At 58.1% G+C, this 19,377-nt stretch overlaps 1 protein-coding gene across 4 annotated transcripts in view; it reads right to left on the reverse strand.

The window, feature by feature from the left end:
- Positions 1-16,522, reverse strand: part of LOC105472037 (calcium/calmodulin dependent protein kinase kinase 1) — a 34,000-nt gene extending 17,478 nt beyond the window's left edge. For 2 of the 4 annotated variants that reach the window (XM_071082166.1, XM_071082167.1), the window contains exons 1-9: positions 16,392-16,522; positions 8,519-8,921; positions 7,561-7,608; positions 7,066-7,119; positions 6,610-6,661; positions 6,224-6,357; positions 5,730-5,766; positions 4,844-4,865; positions 2,906-2,994 (exon numbers count right to left, since the gene is read on the reverse strand). In XM_071082166.1, coding sequence (XP_070938267.1) covers positions 2,906-2,994; positions 4,844-4,865; positions 5,730-5,766; positions 6,224-6,357; positions 6,610-6,661; positions 7,066-7,119; positions 7,561-7,608; positions 8,519-8,878 — 796 coding nt within the window. In that variant the 5' untranslated portion in view covers positions 8,879-8,921; positions 16,392-16,522. Of the gene's footprint in view, positions 1-2,905; positions 2,995-4,843; positions 4,866-5,729; positions 5,767-6,223; positions 6,358-6,609; positions 6,662-7,065; positions 7,120-7,560; positions 7,609-8,518; positions 8,922-11,984; positions 12,090-16,391 lie in introns of those variants that run through there. The other 2 variants (XM_071082164.1, XM_071082165.1) reach the window with 2 other exon arrangements.
- Between the last annotated feature and the right edge of the window lie 2,855 nt (positions 16,523-19,377).

The following is a 19,377-nucleotide window of genomic DNA, read 5'->3' on the forward strand; positions in this document are numbered from 1 at the left end:
CCCATTCTTTCCCACTCTGTGAAAGGCCAGAAACCTCAGGATCATCCTCAACTCCTCCTCTGAGACCCCACACCCTTCCCATCAGCCAGGTCTGCGAGCTCAGATCCAACTGCTTCTCATCACCTGCATCGCCGCACCTGTCCCCATCGACTGAGGACCAGGCCTGGGCTGCCCTGACCACCGAGCCCTCTCAGGGCAGCCTCAACTCTCCCTTCTTGGGGCCAGAATCACAAGGCATGTCTTTGGCGCCCTGGTGCCTCTGTTCATCCACCTGCCCAGCCCCTGGTGCTAACCGCTCTGCCCCAGGGAAGGTCCTTCACTGTGATTAGCTGGGTCCTGATGAGGCTTTTACCCAAGACCCAGGTAAGATAAACTGGTTTCTTTGTGGAGACTAGGGGATAGCAGACAATAGGACTTCACGGGAAAGAAGGGACCACAATGGGAAGGAGGTGGAGTCACGCTGGTACAGGATTGTGCCTGCCACTGACCATACCAGGGGTAAAATGTCCCCTTCCCATCCCATGCCTCTAGACCACTGGTAGGGACTTTCTGCAAAGCCCTCGCCTCTGTGTGCCTCAGTTTCCCCATATGTGCAAAGACAGTATTAATCTGAAGGCAAAGGAGAAGCTCAAGCAGGATAAAGACAGTCCTGTTTTTGGCCGGGCGCGGTGGCTCAAGCCTGTAATCCCAGCACTTGGGAGGCTGAGACAGGCGGATCACGAGGTCAGGAGATCGAGACCATCCTGGCTAACGCGGTGAAACCCCGTCTCTACTAAAAAATACAAAAAAAACTAGCTGGGTGCAGTGGCGGGCGCCTGTAGTCCCAGCTACTCGGGAGGCTGAGGCAGGAGAATGGCGTGAACCCGGGAGGCGAAGCTTGTAGTGAGCTGAGATCCGGCCACTGCACTTCAGCCTGGGCGACAGAGCGAGACTCCATCTCAAAAAAAAAAAAAAAAAAAAGGCCGGGCGCGGTGGCTCAAGCCTGTAATCCCAGCACTTTGGGAGGCCGAGACGGGCGGATCACGAGGTCAGGAGATCGAGACCATCCTGGCTAACACGGTGAAACCCCGTCTCTACTAAAAATACAAAAAACTAGCCGGGCGAGGTGGCGGGCGCCTGTAGTCCCAGCTACTCAGGAGGCTGAGGCAGGAGAATGGCGTAAACCTGGGAGGTGGAGCTTGCAGTGAGCTGAGATCCGGCCACTGCACTCCAACCTGGGCGACAGAGCGAGACTCCGTCTCAAAAAAAAAAAAAGACAGTCCTGTTTCTGTCACTCCAGGTCAAACCTCAGCTAGATCCCCACCATGTTCCTCCAGGGAAAGAATATGCTCCCAAGAAACCAAGCTAAGATTTTATTTTTAATTTTTATATACGTATGTATGTATTTCGAGATAGAGTTTCACTCTTGTCACCCAGGCTGGAGTGCAATGGCGTGATCTCGGCTCACTGCAACCTCCACCTCCCAGGTTCAAGCGATTCTCCTGCCTCAGCCTCCCAAGTAGCTGGGATTACAGGTGTGCGTCACCACACCCAGCTAATTTTATATTTGTAGTAGAGACAGGGTTTCTCCATGTTGGTCAGGCTGGTCTCGAATTCCCGACCTCAGGTGATCTGCCCGCCTTGGCCTCCCAAAGTGCTGGGATTACAGGCATGAGCCACTGCACCCGGCCCAAGCTAAGATTTTAGAGATGGGCATCTTCCCTGGTCCCCAATCCAAGCCAGGACCCTAGGTGTCTAGGGGCTCTCCTCTCCCCAGACCAGCAAGTCGCCCCATGCTGACCACACCACCTCCTTCCTATCCCTACCCCGCTGCCACTGCCTTAATCCAGGCCTCACCATCTGTCACTTGGGCTGCAGAAACAGCCTCCTCCCTGGCCAGCTGGCTGCCTCTCACCCTCTGATGACACACTCCAATCCAGCCACCACACAGCTGCCAGACAGCTTTCTCAGGCATAAATCCCATCATGCCCCTCCCCATGCTTAAAGCTCTCAGGGCCTCACAGAGCTGGCAGGATGAAGTCAGCAAAGACCTCAGGGGAGGCACTCCCAGCCCTCATGCTGGGGCCTGGACAGTGTTTCCAGCATCATCTTTTACTAACCACTGCCCTCCTCTGCCCACTGGAGGCTTCAGCCAGACTCCACTTCTCCCCAGACTCAAAGAGTATACGCCTATGCTGGGCACACTGTCTCCTACCCCCATCCCTCAAAACCTGAGCAGGGAACTCGACTCATCCCTCAGGACCTGAATCATAAGCAGCCTCTTCAGGGAGACTTCCCCAGCCCCCCGGCACTCCGACGGCCTCTGGGCTCCCCAACCTTGGCAGGCACCACATTATATTATCTGCCTGCCTAGATTCCTGTCCCTCCCACCAGGCCGTGAACTCAGGTCTGGGTCTTTCACCCCTATGCCCCCAGGCAAGTGAATGCAGCTAATGACTGAAATGAGACAGAGGCCAAGCTCACATCACCCTCCTGAGCTCTCATCAGGCTAGGGCCCCTCACAGTTAAACCCACCCTGGCACCATGCCCTGGCCCCATGCCAGGACAGACTCTTCCCCCAGCAGTTGGACATACATCCCTGCCTTCCCGCATCTCTTGAGGCCCCGTGGCAAGGCTAAGCTAGGCTAAGAACTCAGCAGAAGAAAGATTCAGTACAGCCAGGGCTCCGACCCACAGGAGCAGAAACGCTGAAGGATCTGGCGCATGCCCAGTGAGGTCCACCGCCCGCCCCCCTCCCCCCCCCAGGCCTTGGCCCCGCCCACTCGTGCATGCCCCACTCCCGCTGAAGCTGATTGGCAGGCCAGCTCTGACTGACAGGAGCTGCTCAGAGCCTGCTCAGCCTGGGCTCTGCTGCCTGCCAGATCCCCTAGCCTCAGCCCCAGTGGGCAGGGTGCCCCGCACTCACAGTACTCGAGGCCCAGGATGACGTCCCGCAGGTAGAGGCGAGCTTGCTCCTCCGAGAAGGGCTTGTCACAGGGCACTTCCATGACGGGCCTATGGAGAAGGATGCGGGAGGGGCATTTAGCCGAAATCAGGGCACTCGGCCATTCAGGCGGTCGGGACGTCCCGGGAAACCTGTGCCCACATGGGTCCCTAGAACCCAAGATATTAGCTTTTTCTGCTATATAATAAAAAATGTAAAGCACACATACTCATACATATCCCGTTTCAATCATAATTTCAAATCAGCTTTCTCTTAATTTGATTGCCTTGATATTCCTTCTTCTAAGTACCTAACAGTCTATAATCAAACAATTGCAAAGATGCCATTTGGAGCACTGTGTTTCAAACCGTGGATCCAGACCCAAGAGAGGATCACGAAATCAATTTAGTGGGAGGCAACTGCTTTTTTTATTTCCGAAATAAGTAGAATATATCAGAATATATTGCATGTAGTAAAGATATATGCTGTTCTGTAAAACTTTGGTTTCAATTACAGATACGGATAGCAATAGAAATATATATTTCTTGTTTTGGATAGAGGTCAAAACATGTGAAGGCCGGGCGCGGTGGCTCAAGCCTGTAATCCCAGCACTTTGGGAGGCCGAGACGGGCGGATCACGAGGTCAGGAGATCAAGACCATCCTGGCTGGCCGGGCGCGGTGGCTCAAGCCTGTAATCCTAGCACTTTGGGAGGCCAAGACGGGCGGATCACGAGGTCCGGAGATCGAGACCATCCTGGCTAACACGGTGAAACCCCGTCTCTACTAAAAATACAAGAAAATTAGCCGGGCGAGGTGGCAGGCGCCTGTAGTCCCAGCTACTCGGGAGGCTGAGGCAGGAGAATGGCGCGAACCCGGGAGGCGGAGCTTGCAGTGAGCCGAGATCGCGCTACTGCACTCCAGCCTGGGGCACAGAGCAAGACTCCGTCTCAAAAAAAAAAAAAAAAAAGACCATCCTGGCTAACACGGTGAAACCCCGTCTCTACTAAAAATACAAAAAATTAGCCGGGCGTGGTGGCGGGCGCCTGTAGTCCCAGCTACTCGGAGGCTGAGGCGGGAGAATGGCGTGAACCCGGGAGGCAGAGCTTGCAGTGAGCCGAGATCGAGCCACTGCACTCCAGCCTGGGAGACACAGCGAGACTCCATCTCAAAAAAAAACAAAAAAAAAAACAAAAAACAAAACAAACAAACAAAAAAACATGTGAAAGCCTCCAAGTCTTAAAGGGACACCCCTCCCTGCCCCTCTCCCCAAAATGGTCTGTAGGAAGCTGCCCAGGCAGAGAGACAAGCTGCAGCCTGCATTCAAGCCTTGGCAGTGAGGGACCCGGAACACCCAGCCCCGTGCTCGTTACTCCATGTCATCTGCTCTGTAAATACCCTGAAAAGCCGCAGAGGGCAGACGTGTGGAACCTGGCCTCCATCAGTGACTCGCTGTGTGACCTTGAGCAAGCCACACACCATCTCTGGTCCTCGGCTTTCCCGCTCACAAACAGGAGCAAATGGAATCCCACCCACTGCGTTCACAGACTGGTTGGAAAGCTGAAAAACCCTCTGTGGTTTGAATGCCGCGAAGAGTTGAGTCCCACCTCTATACTTTGACCTAAAAAACACTCCTTTCTCCTTTCCTCCCCCTCTCCTCCATCCACATCTTCCCAGTTCTTCAAGGCCTGGGTCAAAACCCATCCCCTTTTCCAGAGGTCTCCCTGCTGACTACTGCAGTCTCACTGACCCCCATCAGCCTTCAAAGAATGGTCCTCTTGGTCTCTTATTTACCCCTAAGGGCAGGGCCTCCGTCTCTGACTTCTCCTAGAGTAGCTGACCCTTGGGCTGGGGACACAGGGAGGGAAAGGAAGGAAGGCCTGGATGAGACTTGACCTGCCTGATCAGGACGGGGAACTCACCCCTTTCTCAGGAGGTCAAACACTGAAAGAAAAGACAAGAAGGTAAGGTGTAGCTGGCTGGCAAAGCAGCCGATGCCAAGGTCCCTCCCTGGTCTGGAGGGTAGGAGAGGGGGGCAGGCATGCAGGCATACTCGAGGCAGGGACAGGACAGGGGTTCCTGGGATATCAGAACAAATAAATGCATGAGAGTGGGGTCTGCTATGGACCTGCCTCATCTGATCCTCAGGTACCAGGTGAGAACCATCAGCATCAGCACGGGGCCCTTTGACAGAGGGGGAAACTGAGGCACAGAGAAGGGGTAGAAATTTTCCTAAAGGTCACAGCAGACAGGCAGGTAGGGTAGGGAGTGGAGACTAAAGCCTCAGCCTCTAATTCCTAAGCCAGTTCTTCTTCTGCCCCATTTTCTGAGGCCTCCTCTAAGTCCAGCCCTGAACCAGACACAGGGAACTAAAACAATAACATTACTATTAACAAGGATAATAACGAATGTGCTTTACATATAATTACTCAGTTACTCCTCACATCGACTCTATGAGGTAGATACCACTAGTATCCCTGTTTTATAGGTGAGAAAACTGAGGCACAGAGCTACAGTGTCTGGGAACCTGCATCTACCTGAGCGCATGGCCCAAATGGATCCACTGTCTTGCTGCTCAGAGGGAAGCAGGGAGTGGGGCTTGGGAATATTTGCTGAATCTAACTGGATATTCTGAGCCTGGTTCTGCAGGGCTGGGCAAGGGAATCCAGGGCTTCAGAACGTGTGTTTTTCTTCTGTCCCCAGGAGGTCAGTGTATTTACACTGCCCACCTGAAGGTCATATGTGTCCCAAGGGAGCCCTTGGGCCAGCCCTGGGTGAGCTGCTGTGGGAATGAGCCAGGTCACTCACCCAAATAGAGATTGTCCTCAGCTGGGTCATCCAGGACCTGGTCAGAGGGAGCAGACATGGGGTTGGGGGTCCCAGGCCTCCAGGTCCTTGCCAGCCCCAGAACCCTTAGCATGCACTGCAACCACCCCAGACAATGGAGCAGGAAGTGCACAGGTGCCAGACTGATGGGGCCTCAGAAGTCACTGACCCCCAGCCTGGCCCGCCACATGACATCCAGCCTTCCTCCCCTCCTGCTGCAATGAGGGGTTCCCTTCTTGCCTCTGGGGCAGCCCCTCACCCTCCGTGGGAACTTGGGAACATCCCTGACCAGGCTGGGCTCCCAAAGCCTCCCTGCAGCCCCACCCCAAGTCTGGCCCTGTCATCAGAGGCCTCAGCCACATCTGCTCCCTTGGCAAGATCCCCGGGTCTGTGCTAGGGGCTCCCCAGCACCAGAAAAGCGGCTCCCATGAGACTCAGGTGCCGGTTCCCACCTGCTCACCACCACCTCCCCCTACCTCGATCAGTTTGACCACATTCACGTGGTCCAGCTTCTTCAGGATGGCAATCTCCTGGTACACCCGCTCCAGGGGCAGCAGCTGCTTGGCTGGTCCTCCCTGGGCAGCCTGGGACCCTCTGGGAGGAGGGCGACCTGTAACCAGGAAGAGAATTCAAGCACCTGTTCCAGGTGGCTGGGCCTCACCGTGGCCCCCAAACCAGTCTCAAGCAAGAGTCTTGCACGCCCGTGGTCTTGTCCCAACCCACCAGGCACATTCCATCCCCAGGCCTCTGCTCACGCCGTCTCCCTCTCTACCCCATTCTTAGCCAAAACCAGCTCGGGACCGAGGTCTCTTCCACCTCCCAGGCTAGGGGGCTCCCAGGGACAGGACCAGAAGATACATACGTGGAAAGCCATACTGCTTCAGTAACTTCTTTTTGGAAAGCACTTTCATTGCCTAAGGAAGGAGGGACAGAAATATCACTAGCGTGAAGCCACCGGGAGCTAGAACAGGCTGGTACGTGTGGACTGAGGTCCGGAGAGGCACACTGGACATCTGCTACTGGCCCTGAGGGTGTGGCCCAGGTACGTGTTAAGCGGGGTTAGGGGGTGGCCACATCTGAGCCTAGCCCTTCCCCTTATTCCCCCAGCAAGCCTTTCTGGAGCTCTCCCCACAGAGGAATCCAGCCTCTGCTTGCATATCCCCAGGGTTAGGAAGCTCATTCCTTTGCATACCCCCAGGGACAGGGAGCTCACTCTCAGGCAGCCCTGTCCTCTATCTCCTGAGCACAACTCCTGCCCCACCTCCCAGGCTTCCAGGGCCCGGCGTGGGCAACATCTCCCTCCTATCCCCAGACTCACATAGTGTCTGTCTTCACTCTCGTTGTAGGCCAGCCTCACCACACCGTAGGCACCCTGCAGACAGGCATCGGTCAGCCCCACCTGGACAGGGGAACCCCTCCCAGGACCAGCTCAGGAGTTGGGGAGCCCGAGCAGCTCTGGTCTCTCCTGCACCCCATCTGCACCTCCCACCACCAGCTGGCTCATGGGCAAATATTGTAGCAGACGGGGAGGGGACTCCTGTGCCCTGGTAACTGCCCCTGCTTGGCTCAACACGGCTCCATGCCTCCCTCAGTCCCTCCTTGTCAACTGTCAAGAACTCTGGGAGTCAGGAGTCAAGAGTCATCTTCCACCCTCCCCGGGTACCTGGGAACTTCCCCCAGGGCACGAAACTGTCCTCACCTCCAGGCTAGGACTTGCCTGGCTCTGCCTCCCGTTCCCTCCCACACAGGAGAAGGAACAGCGCCAAGCAGAGGATCCCGCAGCCCGCACTGCTCTCAGCCTGCCCACTCCTACCTTGCCAATCTCACTCTGCAGCTTGTACTGGTTGAGCTGCACGCAGTCCTGTGGGGGAAGAGTGAGCACCAGGTTGAGCCGGGTCCAGAGGCAGCACTGCTCCTACCTCAGAGCCCGTTCAGGGTCCAATTCTGGCCACAGGCCCCTCATTCCCAGACCCCCAGGTCTCACCAAGCGTTTGAGTTTGGATAGGGAAGCTGGTGGTGCCATCGCCCCCGTATGTGATGAGAAGATGTGGCTCATGTTTGAAAACATGGATGGTGACGCCACGGCTGTGCTGTGTTCCCCAGATGCAGTGGTGAAGGGAAAACGCTAATTCCTGTCTGGATTCTGCAGTCTGGGAGACCCCAATGCACGAGAAACCCATGAGCAACTATTTCCGGAAGCAGCTGAATGAGAAGGTCTAGACTCCAAGGACAAGATGAGGAGCCCTGGGCACAGAGGCTGAGAGCCTGGGTTCAGGCACAGAGAGCTCAGCCCCTGACATCCGCAGACTGCTCAGAACCTGAGTGCACTTTCAGAACTAACTGGCAAGAACGCCAGCTGAAGCCCAGAGGCTGGAGCCAGGCTGGCCGTTTCTGAGGCAGAGCAGACTCTAGGAGGCAGAATTAGAGGCGAGGGATGCAAGCTGGGGAAGAGTTGGGGGGTAGGGGGAACATAGCCTCTATCTTCACATCTCTAAGAAGACTACACAGGGGACCAGGGCGAGACCTATTTCCCAGGCCTAGGCTGGGAGTGGGAATAGCAGGACTTAGAGAACGCAGCCTTTGGCTCAGCTGCGGCTCAGCTGCAGCTCCCCTGGTCAGGAAGAGGCTATACTGTTAGGTAGTGATCTCCCCAGCTCTGAGGGTATGCAAACCAAAGCTAGATAGCTGTGTGGCACAGACAGGGGCAGAAAGAGTCTTCACTGCAGTCCACTGAGGGGCTCATGAACAACCCCTCGTGCTGCCCCACCAACCTCTGCATCTGAGATGGCCACGTGGTGGGACTCGATGGTGGGCCTCCGCCAGGCCCGGGGGGAGATGTGGCTGGCAGGCCCCGTGGCATAAGGCCCAGCCTGCGCCTCCAGATAACTTCCTGCCGGCCGCTCCTGTAGGGAAAGCTTCCTGGCTGAGAGGCTAGGCCGGGCTGGGAGCAGTCTCGAAGTACTGCCAGGGATCACAGAGGCAGCTCTGGCCCGTGGCGGAGGGTCCACACCGTTTCTAGTAGGCTCTGGGCCACCATCTGCCTCTTCCAAGTGGGTCACGTCGATGGCTGCCACCCGTTCCACCAGCTCTGCCCGAGGATCCTGGCAGCAGACAGCTGGACCCCCCTCCATTGCTTCAGTCAAGGGGGCTCTTCTACGTAGCCTTGTTGGGAAGCTGAGAAAGGAGGGCAGAGAAGGCTTCACTCCTGTGTGTCAGGCTGGCTACCGAGTAAGGTAGCCACAGCCCTGTGGGTCCCACCTCCACGCCTTTGCCCTGGCTGTTCCCTCTACCGGGATTGCCAACACCCAGCCTCAAGTCTGTCCCCATGAACTGAATGAATTCACATTGCTTCCGCTGAATGCCAGCCCCCTAGGCCTCAGTATCCCTGCTGGTAACAGAGGCAGTCACTTCTGCCTGCCGGCTTCACAGGGAAGCAGAGAGAATCTGATACTCTGGAGTCAGGACAGACAGGGGCAGAAGCCTGGAGGCCCAGCAGCACTGGAAGGGGCAGAACCCAGGGTCAGCTCAGCCCCAGAACAGCATGCAGCCCTGTGAGTCACGAGTCCCAACCCTTGACAGCCGAGCACTCCAACACTGCCTCCTGGAAGCTGAGCTAGACACTAGTAACTCAGAAGCCTTGCTGATGCTTCAGACCCACACGCCTCCTCCAGGGAGCCCTCCTTGATGTTTCAGCCTCCTGTCCCCATCCCTCTCACTGCTTCCGGGAAGACTTCCCTGGGGTTCCCAACTCCAGCCAGCCCTGCCTCACTGACATCTGTCAAAGCAAGGGGATGGGCCCCGTGCGGTGGCTCACGCCTGTAATCCCAGCACTTTGGGAGGCCGAGGTGGGCAGATCACCTGAGGTCAGGAGTTCGAGACCAGCCTGGCCAACATGGCAAAACCCTGTCTCTACTAAAAATACAAAAATTAGCCGGGCGTGGTGGCATGCACCTGTAATCCCATCTACTCGGGAGGCTGAGGCAGGAGAATCACTTGAACCCAGCAGGTGGAGGTTGCAGTGAGCTGAGATCGTGCCACTGCACTTCAGCCTGGGCAACAGAGCAAGACTCTGTCTCAAAAAAAAAGAAGGCAAGGGGATTGGAATGAGGGGAATGAGGGTGAAACAGGGCATGACATCCCCTGAGACCCATGTTCTCAAAGTCACTGTGTGGTGGCTGCAACATCAGGGAGGTGACCCCCAGCCCTCATCTTCAGCCATGACCCTGGGCTACATCCTGACTCCGGACTGAACCCTGACACTCTGCCTGAGACCTCCATCTCTGTTCCAGGCTTGTAGAGCGCTGGCCATGCCCAACCTGGTGCCCCTCCCCCTGCTTGCGCTAGACTCTGCATCCTCTCAGGAGAAGGAAGTGAGTGAACTCCTGATCCTCCATCCTTCCTGTCTGCTGGTAACTTCCTCCGTACCCACACAGCGACTGAGAACAGGGATCTCAGGGAGACCCAGAGTGCGCATGGTGAAGGGCCTGCTCCACCCCTCATTCCCCATCCCTTTGCCTTGACAGATGTCAGTGAGGCAGGGCTGGCTGGAGTCCACTGGCCGCTGAGGAGCCAGGGCTGGGTTCCAGTCCTGCCTGCTGACCTACCAGGGGCCCTAGACAAGCTCCTTCCCAACTCTGAGCCCCAGTCTCCCGACTTGTCCTGTGGATCCCCTGCCTTCCCAGATTTCCCAGGCTCACAGCAGGGTTTGGAGGTAGACTGAGGGTAAGGGTGAGGTCCACACCCCCTGTGCCTGGTACGCAGTGTGTTGAATGAGTGGAAGCCTGGAGGTGGTGGGGGCTGGTGCTGACATGGAGAAAGGAAGAGAGAAGGCTCCACACTGGGAACAGGAAAAGGCACGGAAGCTGGAACCCAGAGGAGTGAGAGGGAGTTGGTGAGGCTGGAGTATCAGGGAGGCCTCCCTGGAGGAGGTGAAGGAGGTGAGGAGGCTGAGTGAGGGTAGAGTATCAGGGAGGCCTTCCTCGAAGAGGGGGCGGGAGACAGTGAGTGTGGCTGTGACACAAGGAGGCCTCCCTGGAGGAGGTGAGAAGAGACAGTGAGTGGGGCTGTGGCATAAGGAGGCCTCCCTGGAGGAGGTGAGAGGGACAGTGAATGGGGCTGAGACATAAGGAGGCCACCCTGGAGGAGGTAAGAGGCTGTGGCATAGGGAGGCCTCCCTGGAGGAGGTGAGAGGCTGTGGCATAAGGAGGTCTCCCTGGAGGACATGAGAGGCTGTGGCATAAGGAGGCCTCCCTGGAGGAGGTGAGAGGCTGTGGCATAGGGAGGCCTCCCTGGAGGAGGTGAGAAGAGACAGTGAGTGGGGCTGAGACATAAGGAGGCCTCCCTGGAGGAGGTGAGAGGCTGTGGCATAGGGAGGCCTCCCTGGAGGAGGCGAGAGGCTGTGGCATAGGGAGGCCTCCCTGGAGGAGGTGAGAGGCTGTGGCATAGGGAGGCCTCCCTGGAGGAGGTGAGAGGGACAGTGAGTGGGGCTGGAGCTTCGGGGAGAGCTTGGAAACCAGACGGCATAGCGAGGAGGAAGCCAAAGCTGGGAACACCCTCCAGGCCCCGCCAGGCTCCTCCCAGCAGATGGCCCACCCCTCTGCCCCATCCCCTCACTCCACAAGCCATGTTTTTCCCTCCCGAATGTAAGTTTCATGAGATTAGGGCTCTCATCTGCCTTGTCTCCAAAAGATCACCAGCGCCTGGCGTGTGATAGGAAAGCGATAAATATTTGTTGAATAAATGAGTGGTTGCCATAGTGATCGTTACAGCCCTGTCCCCATTAGACAGATGAGAAAGCAGCCACAGAGACGCAACCCCATCAAGCCTCAGGCCCCAGAACACATAAGAGAATGAACTCCAGGGCTGGGAGCTCCTGCTCTTTGGCCCTAGGCAGGGCAGAAGCCATAGGCTGCCCGGGCCCATAAAATTTGCATATTTCCTAAAGGTTGCCATTCCAGCAAAAGGCCATCCTCCTTTACCCTTGAACACCTTTCCCTGCTTTTCTTAGATAGGTAAAGGGAGGCCCAGCGGGTGGGGATGGGCCCGGAGTCACCCAGCAAGTCAGGGCAGAAGGGCTTCCTGTTCCAGCCTGAGCCCTGTTACCCGGTTTGGCGCCCAGGCTCTGAAGCCAGGCAGCCAGGCAGCACCCTTTCCTGGCAGGGAGCCCGTGAGCAGGTGGCCTCGCCTCTGTGTCTTGGGTTTTCCTCACCCGCAAAATGGGGTTCTAGTGGGTCTCACCTCACGCACGTGCTGAGATGCTGAGGAGGGAGTGCGCGTAAGGCACTCAGAACAGGGCCGGCCACAAAGGAGGCACCGTAAAAGTGAGTTGTTGTGGTGCTGTCGCTGTTGTGATTGCTGGGACACGCTGTGGCCCAGATGGATGCGCGGGCGGGCGGAAGGTGGCTGCGAGGGCTGACGTCAGGCTCTCCGTCCCTCCCTCCCGCCTGGATCAAATTCAGGTGACTAAGCGTGTCTGCGAGGGAGGCGGCCGCCGGGGAAGGCCCAAGGTTCTTGCCGCGTGTCCAGGAGACAGGGCCTGGCGCCCCAGCCACGCGTCTGCACAGGAGGGAATATGTGCACACGGGCTGTGGGCCTGGGGTGGCGGTGTGTGTCTGTGTGTGTTGTGGTCCCCACACAGGAGCGCATCTGCATGGAGATGAAAACCTGGGTGTGATGTGTGTGTGTGCAGGTGTGCTTATGTGCGTGTGTGCCTGCAGGTCTCCGTGTACATATGCCCAGGGTAGGGGGGTGACCTGCACCCCTGGGGGTCCTGGGAGCCTGATCCCAGAGCGCATATCTGGACTTTCCCCTGTAGTCACTAGGCCTACCAGCCTGGCACTGCCTGCTGGGCTGGGTTCTGTGCCCCAGGCAGAAACCCAAGCCCATCTGGGGGCTCACGCAGGGGGTGTCTCAAGGCCCTTCCCAAGCTCAGGCCTCAGTAGATACTTTGTAGAAAGTTAATTCGGTGGATAATTAGGGCCATGTGGGCAAACAGAAAGATGGACAGAGAGGCTGGGACCCAGGCCCATGGTACAGCAAGGATCCCTATGGGCCTGGGCACTGGCTTAGTCCTGTGGCCAAGAATGGCCAGACTCAAGCCCTCCCTCTTTGGGAAAAACGACTTCAATCCCGTCCTCCCAGACTGGGGACCTGCTGCCTCGGACAAGTCATTGAGCCTCTTGGAGCCTCAGTTTCCTAACATGTGTATCAAACAGAGGGCCACCGTCCTGCCAACTCCCAGAGCAATGGGACGAACAGAATGAGGTGTGGACACAGGAGCAGTTTGCGCCAGAGCCCTGTTGGGCGGGGATGTGGCTGTGTCTAGAAGCATCCAAGAGAGCCTTGATGTACAAGGTCCAACCCCACCTCCGCCCCCAGCTCCAAGATGGCCTGGCACATACCCACCACCCAGGTTTCTTCTCCCAGGCTGTGCCCCACCCCCCAAGTGTCTGGCCACTCCCAAGGAATGTGGGTCCCTGGCTCCAGACGCCTGCTTGGCCTGGCTTCCTCCTCAGGACATGCCCCATCCAGCTGCATCCCTCAAAGGAGTCCCAGAGCAGGGCAGAGCAGGCAGACCCTGCTGCCATCCACGTGGGTTCGAGCAGCTCCGCCTGGGAGGACTTCAGGCCCTGGTCAGGCCTCATTCTGAGCTCTGGAAGGCCGCTGTGAACCCCAGTGCCAGGCCGAGGCAGGGGACCAGCTACGTCCAGGCGAGGGGATGGACAGCCCTTAACAGCAGAGGACCGAACAGAAGGGAAAGCCGCAGAGGTGGCGGCCCCCCAGGCCAGACACAAAAGGTGGTCCTCACATCCCTGGGCCGCCTCACTGGAGCCGTGTTTATGATCCTGACGAGTGTCTGGATGGCTCTGGCAACGGGTGCCCTCCGCAGCTCCCGCCCCCACCCTGGATGACTCAGTCCCCTTGAGGGAGGCCCAGGCGTCTGGTGCCAAGTCATGCTTGACGACTCCTGCTGTGAGGACGCCCGCTCCCACCATCCTTGGGGAGCCCCCAAGCACTGATGCGGGCTCTTGCCTGACTCAGCACAGTTACCCCCAGTGCATCGTCCTGGCCCACCCACAGAGGCTAATGGTCCTCAGGCCTCATCCTGTGCCCCTGCTCATCCTCCACACCAGGTCTGTGCCTCCAGCCCCACTCTTTCCAGCTAGCTGCCGCCTGCCCCTCCATGTTCCCGAGCAGCTCAGATCCAACAGGGCCCAGATTCAACTCAGCATCTTCCCCAAACCTGCTCATCCTCCGTCTCCATTGCAAGATGGGTACCACATCCTCCCCATTCTTTTCTGACCCAGGCCAGCAATCCAGGAGCCGTCCTTGTCACTCGTCCTTTCCCTGTTGCCCATCCTCAGTCCCCACAACCCCACACTTACTCTCCACTCCAGCCACACCACACCACAGCTTCCCAAACTGCAGACTCTGTCCTGCTGCCAGGCCTCTGTACAAGCTGTGCTTCTGCCAGGAACACACCTTCCTCTCCTCTGCTGCCTGGAGGACAGCTCAGCCACTGCCTCTTCTGAGAGCCCACCCTGATCTCCCCACTACCAGCTGGGTGAACTCACAAGCCGAACCCCTTAGAAGTCCAGATTCCGACTACTGCTTCGTTCCCCGCCACATGGGTCTTCCCTGACTCCAGGCTCACACCTCCACCTCACCCTACCCCATCCTCCACACCAGTCGCTAGAGGGAGGATTTCCAACATGCAAATGTGGTTACAGTTCTCCCAGACCTGGCCTTCCAGGAACTTGGAATGTCAGGGACAGAGGAGCAGAAGTAGCCTCAGATTGGGGGTAAAGCGGGGGGGGGGGGGGTCACAGGCTAGGAAGCCGCCAGGGACATGGACATCTGGGATGCAAGCACAAATAGTCACAGAGCACCTACTGCCTGCCAGGCTCTGTGCAAGCCTGTGTGGGGAGACACAGCAGTGAACCAAAAAGACCAAGTCTCTGCTCTCATATCGTTTAATTTCTCGTGGGGGCAAGGAGCAACGACCAAGAAAGCCAGTGATTCAGATACGATATGTCAAGTGGTACATACTGTGAAGAAAAATACAGCAGAGTAAGAAGGATCGAGAGAAAGGGGCTGAGAGATGCTGCTGCTAACAGTGTGGTTCAGGAAGGCCTTTTGGGTGCAGGATTGGAGCAGACACCTGAAGGAAGGAAGGGGGAGGAGGCGGTATAGCTATCTGGGGAAGGGCATCTCAGGCGCAGGGACCAGCAGGTGCAAACGCCATGGGGGGACAGTGCTTGATCCGTAAGAAGAACAGCAGGGAGGCTGAGTGGCTGGTGTGGAGTCTTCCCCACGTAAGCGGCACCTGACAGCAAGAGGAGTTACGTCTGGAGAGAAAGGCCCCTCATTCACTGTGCTGGCCTCAGGGATGGCTTCCTGGAGGAGGTGGCACCTGAGCTCTCTTCTGAGCACTCAGCAGGATTTCAGGACTGACGAGGAGAGGATGGAACTTCACACTATGCGTAGCAGAGTCATTTCCTGGCTGGGACTCAGGGCTTGGTTTGGGGGTGAGGGTAGCTTGGTGGACAGAGCCCAGGAGGCCCCCAAAGGCAGGTGGAGGTTGTGAGCAGGGGAGTGCCTCAGTTAGGTGAGGTTTAAAACGACTCCCGTGGCTGCTGTGAGGACTGACGGTGGGAGACCTAGGAGGAGGCGAAGCGTCCCCGGAGTGTGTGCGCCTGGGACGCAATGGAGGGTCAATTTGTATGTACTGGAGGAAAGAGGGCAGGGCTTGGGGCGGCCAGTGCCACTTCCCTGGGATCCTCCAGTGCACAAGCTGTGTGCCCCTCCCACACTCCTGTGCCCGCCCTGCAGACACCACCGAGGCACGGTCCTGGGGCCTGTGACACAGCCTTCTCTGCACAGCCCTGCAACGCCCTCAAGACTTGAGCACACCCCCTCCCCTGACAGGCACACGCCCGTGTCCGCGTGACCCGCCCTCACACACCACTCCATCCTGTCCTGCACCCCCCACGCAGACACAGGCACACTCCCGCGTCCACGTGACACACGCACACCCGCCTCCAAACAGCACACGCAGGTCCCCGCGCACGTGGACACCTCCCCCCAGCCACCAGCCCTGAGCCTCCCGGGCCGCGAAGCTGCGGCGCCCGCCTCTGCCGCCCCCTCTCGCCCCAGCCAAGGCAGGACCCAGCGCAGCCAGAACCGCGCGCCGCCGCCGCCCCATTCATCTCCCACCCCGCCCCCGGCTCCTGCAGGAAGACGCTCCGGAGGGCCGTGGGAGGAGCGCTCCGCGGAGAACCGCACGTGGGTGCCCCGGGCCGGGCCCACTCAGCACAGACGCGGCCTCCACCAGGAGCCGGGCGCGGGGAACGGTGCACCCAGGATGGATGCGGTCCGCAGACAGAAGCGGGGAAGAACGCAGACGGCGGGGCGCCCGCGGCGATGCGGTCCCGGCGGCCGGAGCAGACCCGAGCAGACTCCCCGAGGCACCCCGCAGACCCGGCCCCGCAGACAGAAGAGGAAGGATCCCCGCCCTGACCAGATCCCGGCTCCCTAGTAGACGCGGCCTCGCAGACCCCCGCCTCTCCCTTGCAAGCTCGGGGCAGGTGTTAAGGCGTTCGTCCTCCCGCTCCGAGCCCGCGTCCCCTCCCCGCCGATCCCTACCTGGGCGCCGGGCGATAGTCTCCGCGGCCCGGCGGGCGGCCCAGCTCGCTCCCCGCCCCGCCCCACCGCCTAGCTGGGGCCCAGATCGCCGAGCTCAGCCCGCGGGCGCCGCGGCTCCGGGCAGCGCTCGCTGCCCCGCCCACCGCCGCGCCCGGCTCGCGCTCATTGGTCGAGGCGAACGGCCCCGCCAGCGCCGCCCAATCGGAGCCCGGGACTCCCGCCCCCTCCTGGACTAAGGGTCCGCGGCGGGCGACGCCGGAGGGGCCCTCCCTGTCCTGCGGCGGGACCGACCTCGCCACGCCCCCGGCGTCCTGGGGTCCTCGAAGTCCCTCCCGGCCGCGGCGCGGGCCCTTCACCCGGGCCTGCAGGGGACGGTGCTTCCCCGCCAAACCCTTTGCACCCCCATCCCAGCCTGCGGGAGCCAGAGCGCCCCTCCCTCCCGGGCGAGGCGCGGTGCGTGCGAGGGAGGGGCGAGGCCCGGGGAGGAAGGCCTTGAACGGCAGGCCCAGGAGTGTAGCTTCTGCAGGGCGGGGGCAGGGAGGCCGAGAGGTGGCTTAGCATAGAGTGAAGTGCTTGCTCGGTGAGCAGGCGACAGGAATGGCCTAGCGGGGGCCGAGGGAATGGAGGGAAGTCAGCAGGACATGGTGACCTTCGCCGTGGCTGTTCCTAGGGACTCTGCCCCCACCTCTTCCCCTAATGCCTCTGCGTGTGAATCTTCTGGCACTACCACTTGCCCCATATCCTTCCCCCAAACCTGATCTCCTGTGTCCCTGTCTCGAAGTGGAGCCAGGAGCCTGGGAGTCACCTGCAGCCTCCCTGTTTCCTGCTCCAACCAGTCCATCTCCAGGCCCTGCCATGCTGCCTCTTAACTATACCTGGAATCGGCCCTCTCCTGTCCACCCCACTTCCCCTCCCTTAGCTCAGGCTACCACCATCTTGTCCCTGATGGCTGCAGGAGCCTCCTCCCTGGCTTCCAGCCTCATCCAGTCCCACCTCCTACTAGCCTTTCCCTACCTGGCAGCCAGAGCAAGTTTTCAGGAACACGAGTCCACCGAGAGGCATTTCCTGTGGCTCACCCTGAGAATAGGTCTAATCAAGCCCTGTATAACCTTACTCCCAGCCACCTGCCTGTTTAATGCCTACTCATCTTTCAGGGCTCAATTCAATCTTGCTTCTGCCCAGAAACTTTCTCCATGACCTCCCCACTTCCCAGCATGGGTTAGTCACCCCACCCACGTACTTCCTTGGCATCTGGTACCTGCCTGTTCCTCATCGGGACTGGGAGCTCCTCGATGGCAAGCACTGTGCCTGATTCGTCCAGCACACAGCCTGTCACATGGCATAGGTGCTCAATGGATGTTTGTTGAATGAATAATTCCAGCAACTTCTGGGTGTGGCTTTTGACCTCATGGTTCAGGATAGCAGCTAGAGCTCCAGCAATCACATACGCATTCCGGGCAGTGGAGTGGAGAAAAGGATGAAGAAGAGGGCAGAGGGTCTCCACCAGCTCTCTTTTCAGGAAAGTTCTCAGAAGTTGCCACATGGCACTTTCACATACACCACTCGAGCTTACTCATGTGACCAGACCCAACTGCAAGAGGAAGCTGGGAAATGCAGCTTCCATTCTGGGCAGCCACACGCCCAACCGAGAACCACGGACTGAATTGCTACAGGGAGAACAGATATCCGGACTCCACCATTGAGAGGGTGGAAAGATTGAGGGGCAGAGCTCGACTGTATGCCAGGCGCTCTTTACAGGTCTTTCCTCAACCCTACTAAAAGCTATTATTGTCCAGGTGCAGTAGCTCATGCCTGTAATCCCAGCACTTTGGAAGGCTGAGGTGGGCGTCTCATTTGAGCCCAGGAGTTCGAGACCAGCCTGGACCACATAGTGAAACTCTGTCTCTATTTAAAAAAAAAAAAATGCTGTTATTATCCTTAACTCACAGAGGAGGCTTGGAGAGTTAAGCCGCTTCCCCCAAGGGCACACAGTGAGCTGTGGCAGAGCTGCAATAGAAGCTTGTCTTTTCCTTGCACACCAGACAGGCTGGAAAGTCAGGAAAGGGTGTGTTCTAGGAGCTACTGGAAGGAAATCTTTCAACAAGGAGGGCTTGGACAACAATGTCAGATTCTGTTAGGCGAAGCAGGATATGGGGCCCAAGTGTCTGCTTAGACTTGGCAACCAGGACACTGCCAGTGACCTTGGCAAGGGCACCTAGGAGAAGTGGTTGGGGTGGAGGCCAACTGCAGAGGAAAGTGTGGACTGGTCTTTCTGGAAAGGTTGCAGTGAGGGGAGAGTGGGCAGAGCTGCTGGGGAACCTGGGCCGGGAGGAGGCAGAAGAGGGGAACAGATATAGGGGTGTGAGAACGGAGGTGGCTTCTGCTGGTCAGCCTCTGGGCTGGGTGGTGAGGCTGAATACAGAGGAGGGGCTCTTTTCTGCTCACTCGGAAGGGAAGGGGGTAGGAAGTGCAAAAGCAGGTGTGTCTGGAGAAAGAAGGGGGTGCGGAAGAGGAAGCTCCAGTTTTATAAAATCTAAGTGATGGATCTTGGTTGGGGAAGAGAGCAGAAGGCCAAGGCCCTGAGGGAGATGGCAGGGGCTGGCCTGTGTTGTCCAGTCCAGTAGCCACTAGTCACATGTAACTATTTAAATTAATTAAAAGTAAATTGGGCAGTCATGGTGGCTCCCACCTCTAATCCCAGCACTTTGGGAGGCCGAGGCAGGCGGATCACCTGAGGTCAGGAGTTTGAGACCAGCCTGGCCAACCAACATGGTGAAACCCCATCTCTACTAAAAATACAAAAAAAAAAAAAAAATTAGCCAGGCGTGGTGTTGGGCACCTGTAATCCCAGCTACTTGGGAGGCTGAGGGAGACAATTGCTTGAACTCAGGGGGTGGAGCCTTCAGTGAGCCGAGATCGTGCCAGTGCACTCCAGCCTGGGCGACAGAGCAAAATTCCGTCTCAAAAAAAAAAAAAAAAAAATTAA

This window comes from Macaca nemestrina, chromosome 17, assembly GCF_043159975.1.
Source record: "Macaca nemestrina isolate mMacNem1 chromosome 17, mMacNem.hap1, whole genome shotgun sequence".
Classification (NCBI taxonomy): Eukaryota; Metazoa; Chordata; class Mammalia; order Primates; family Cercopithecidae; genus Macaca; species Macaca nemestrina.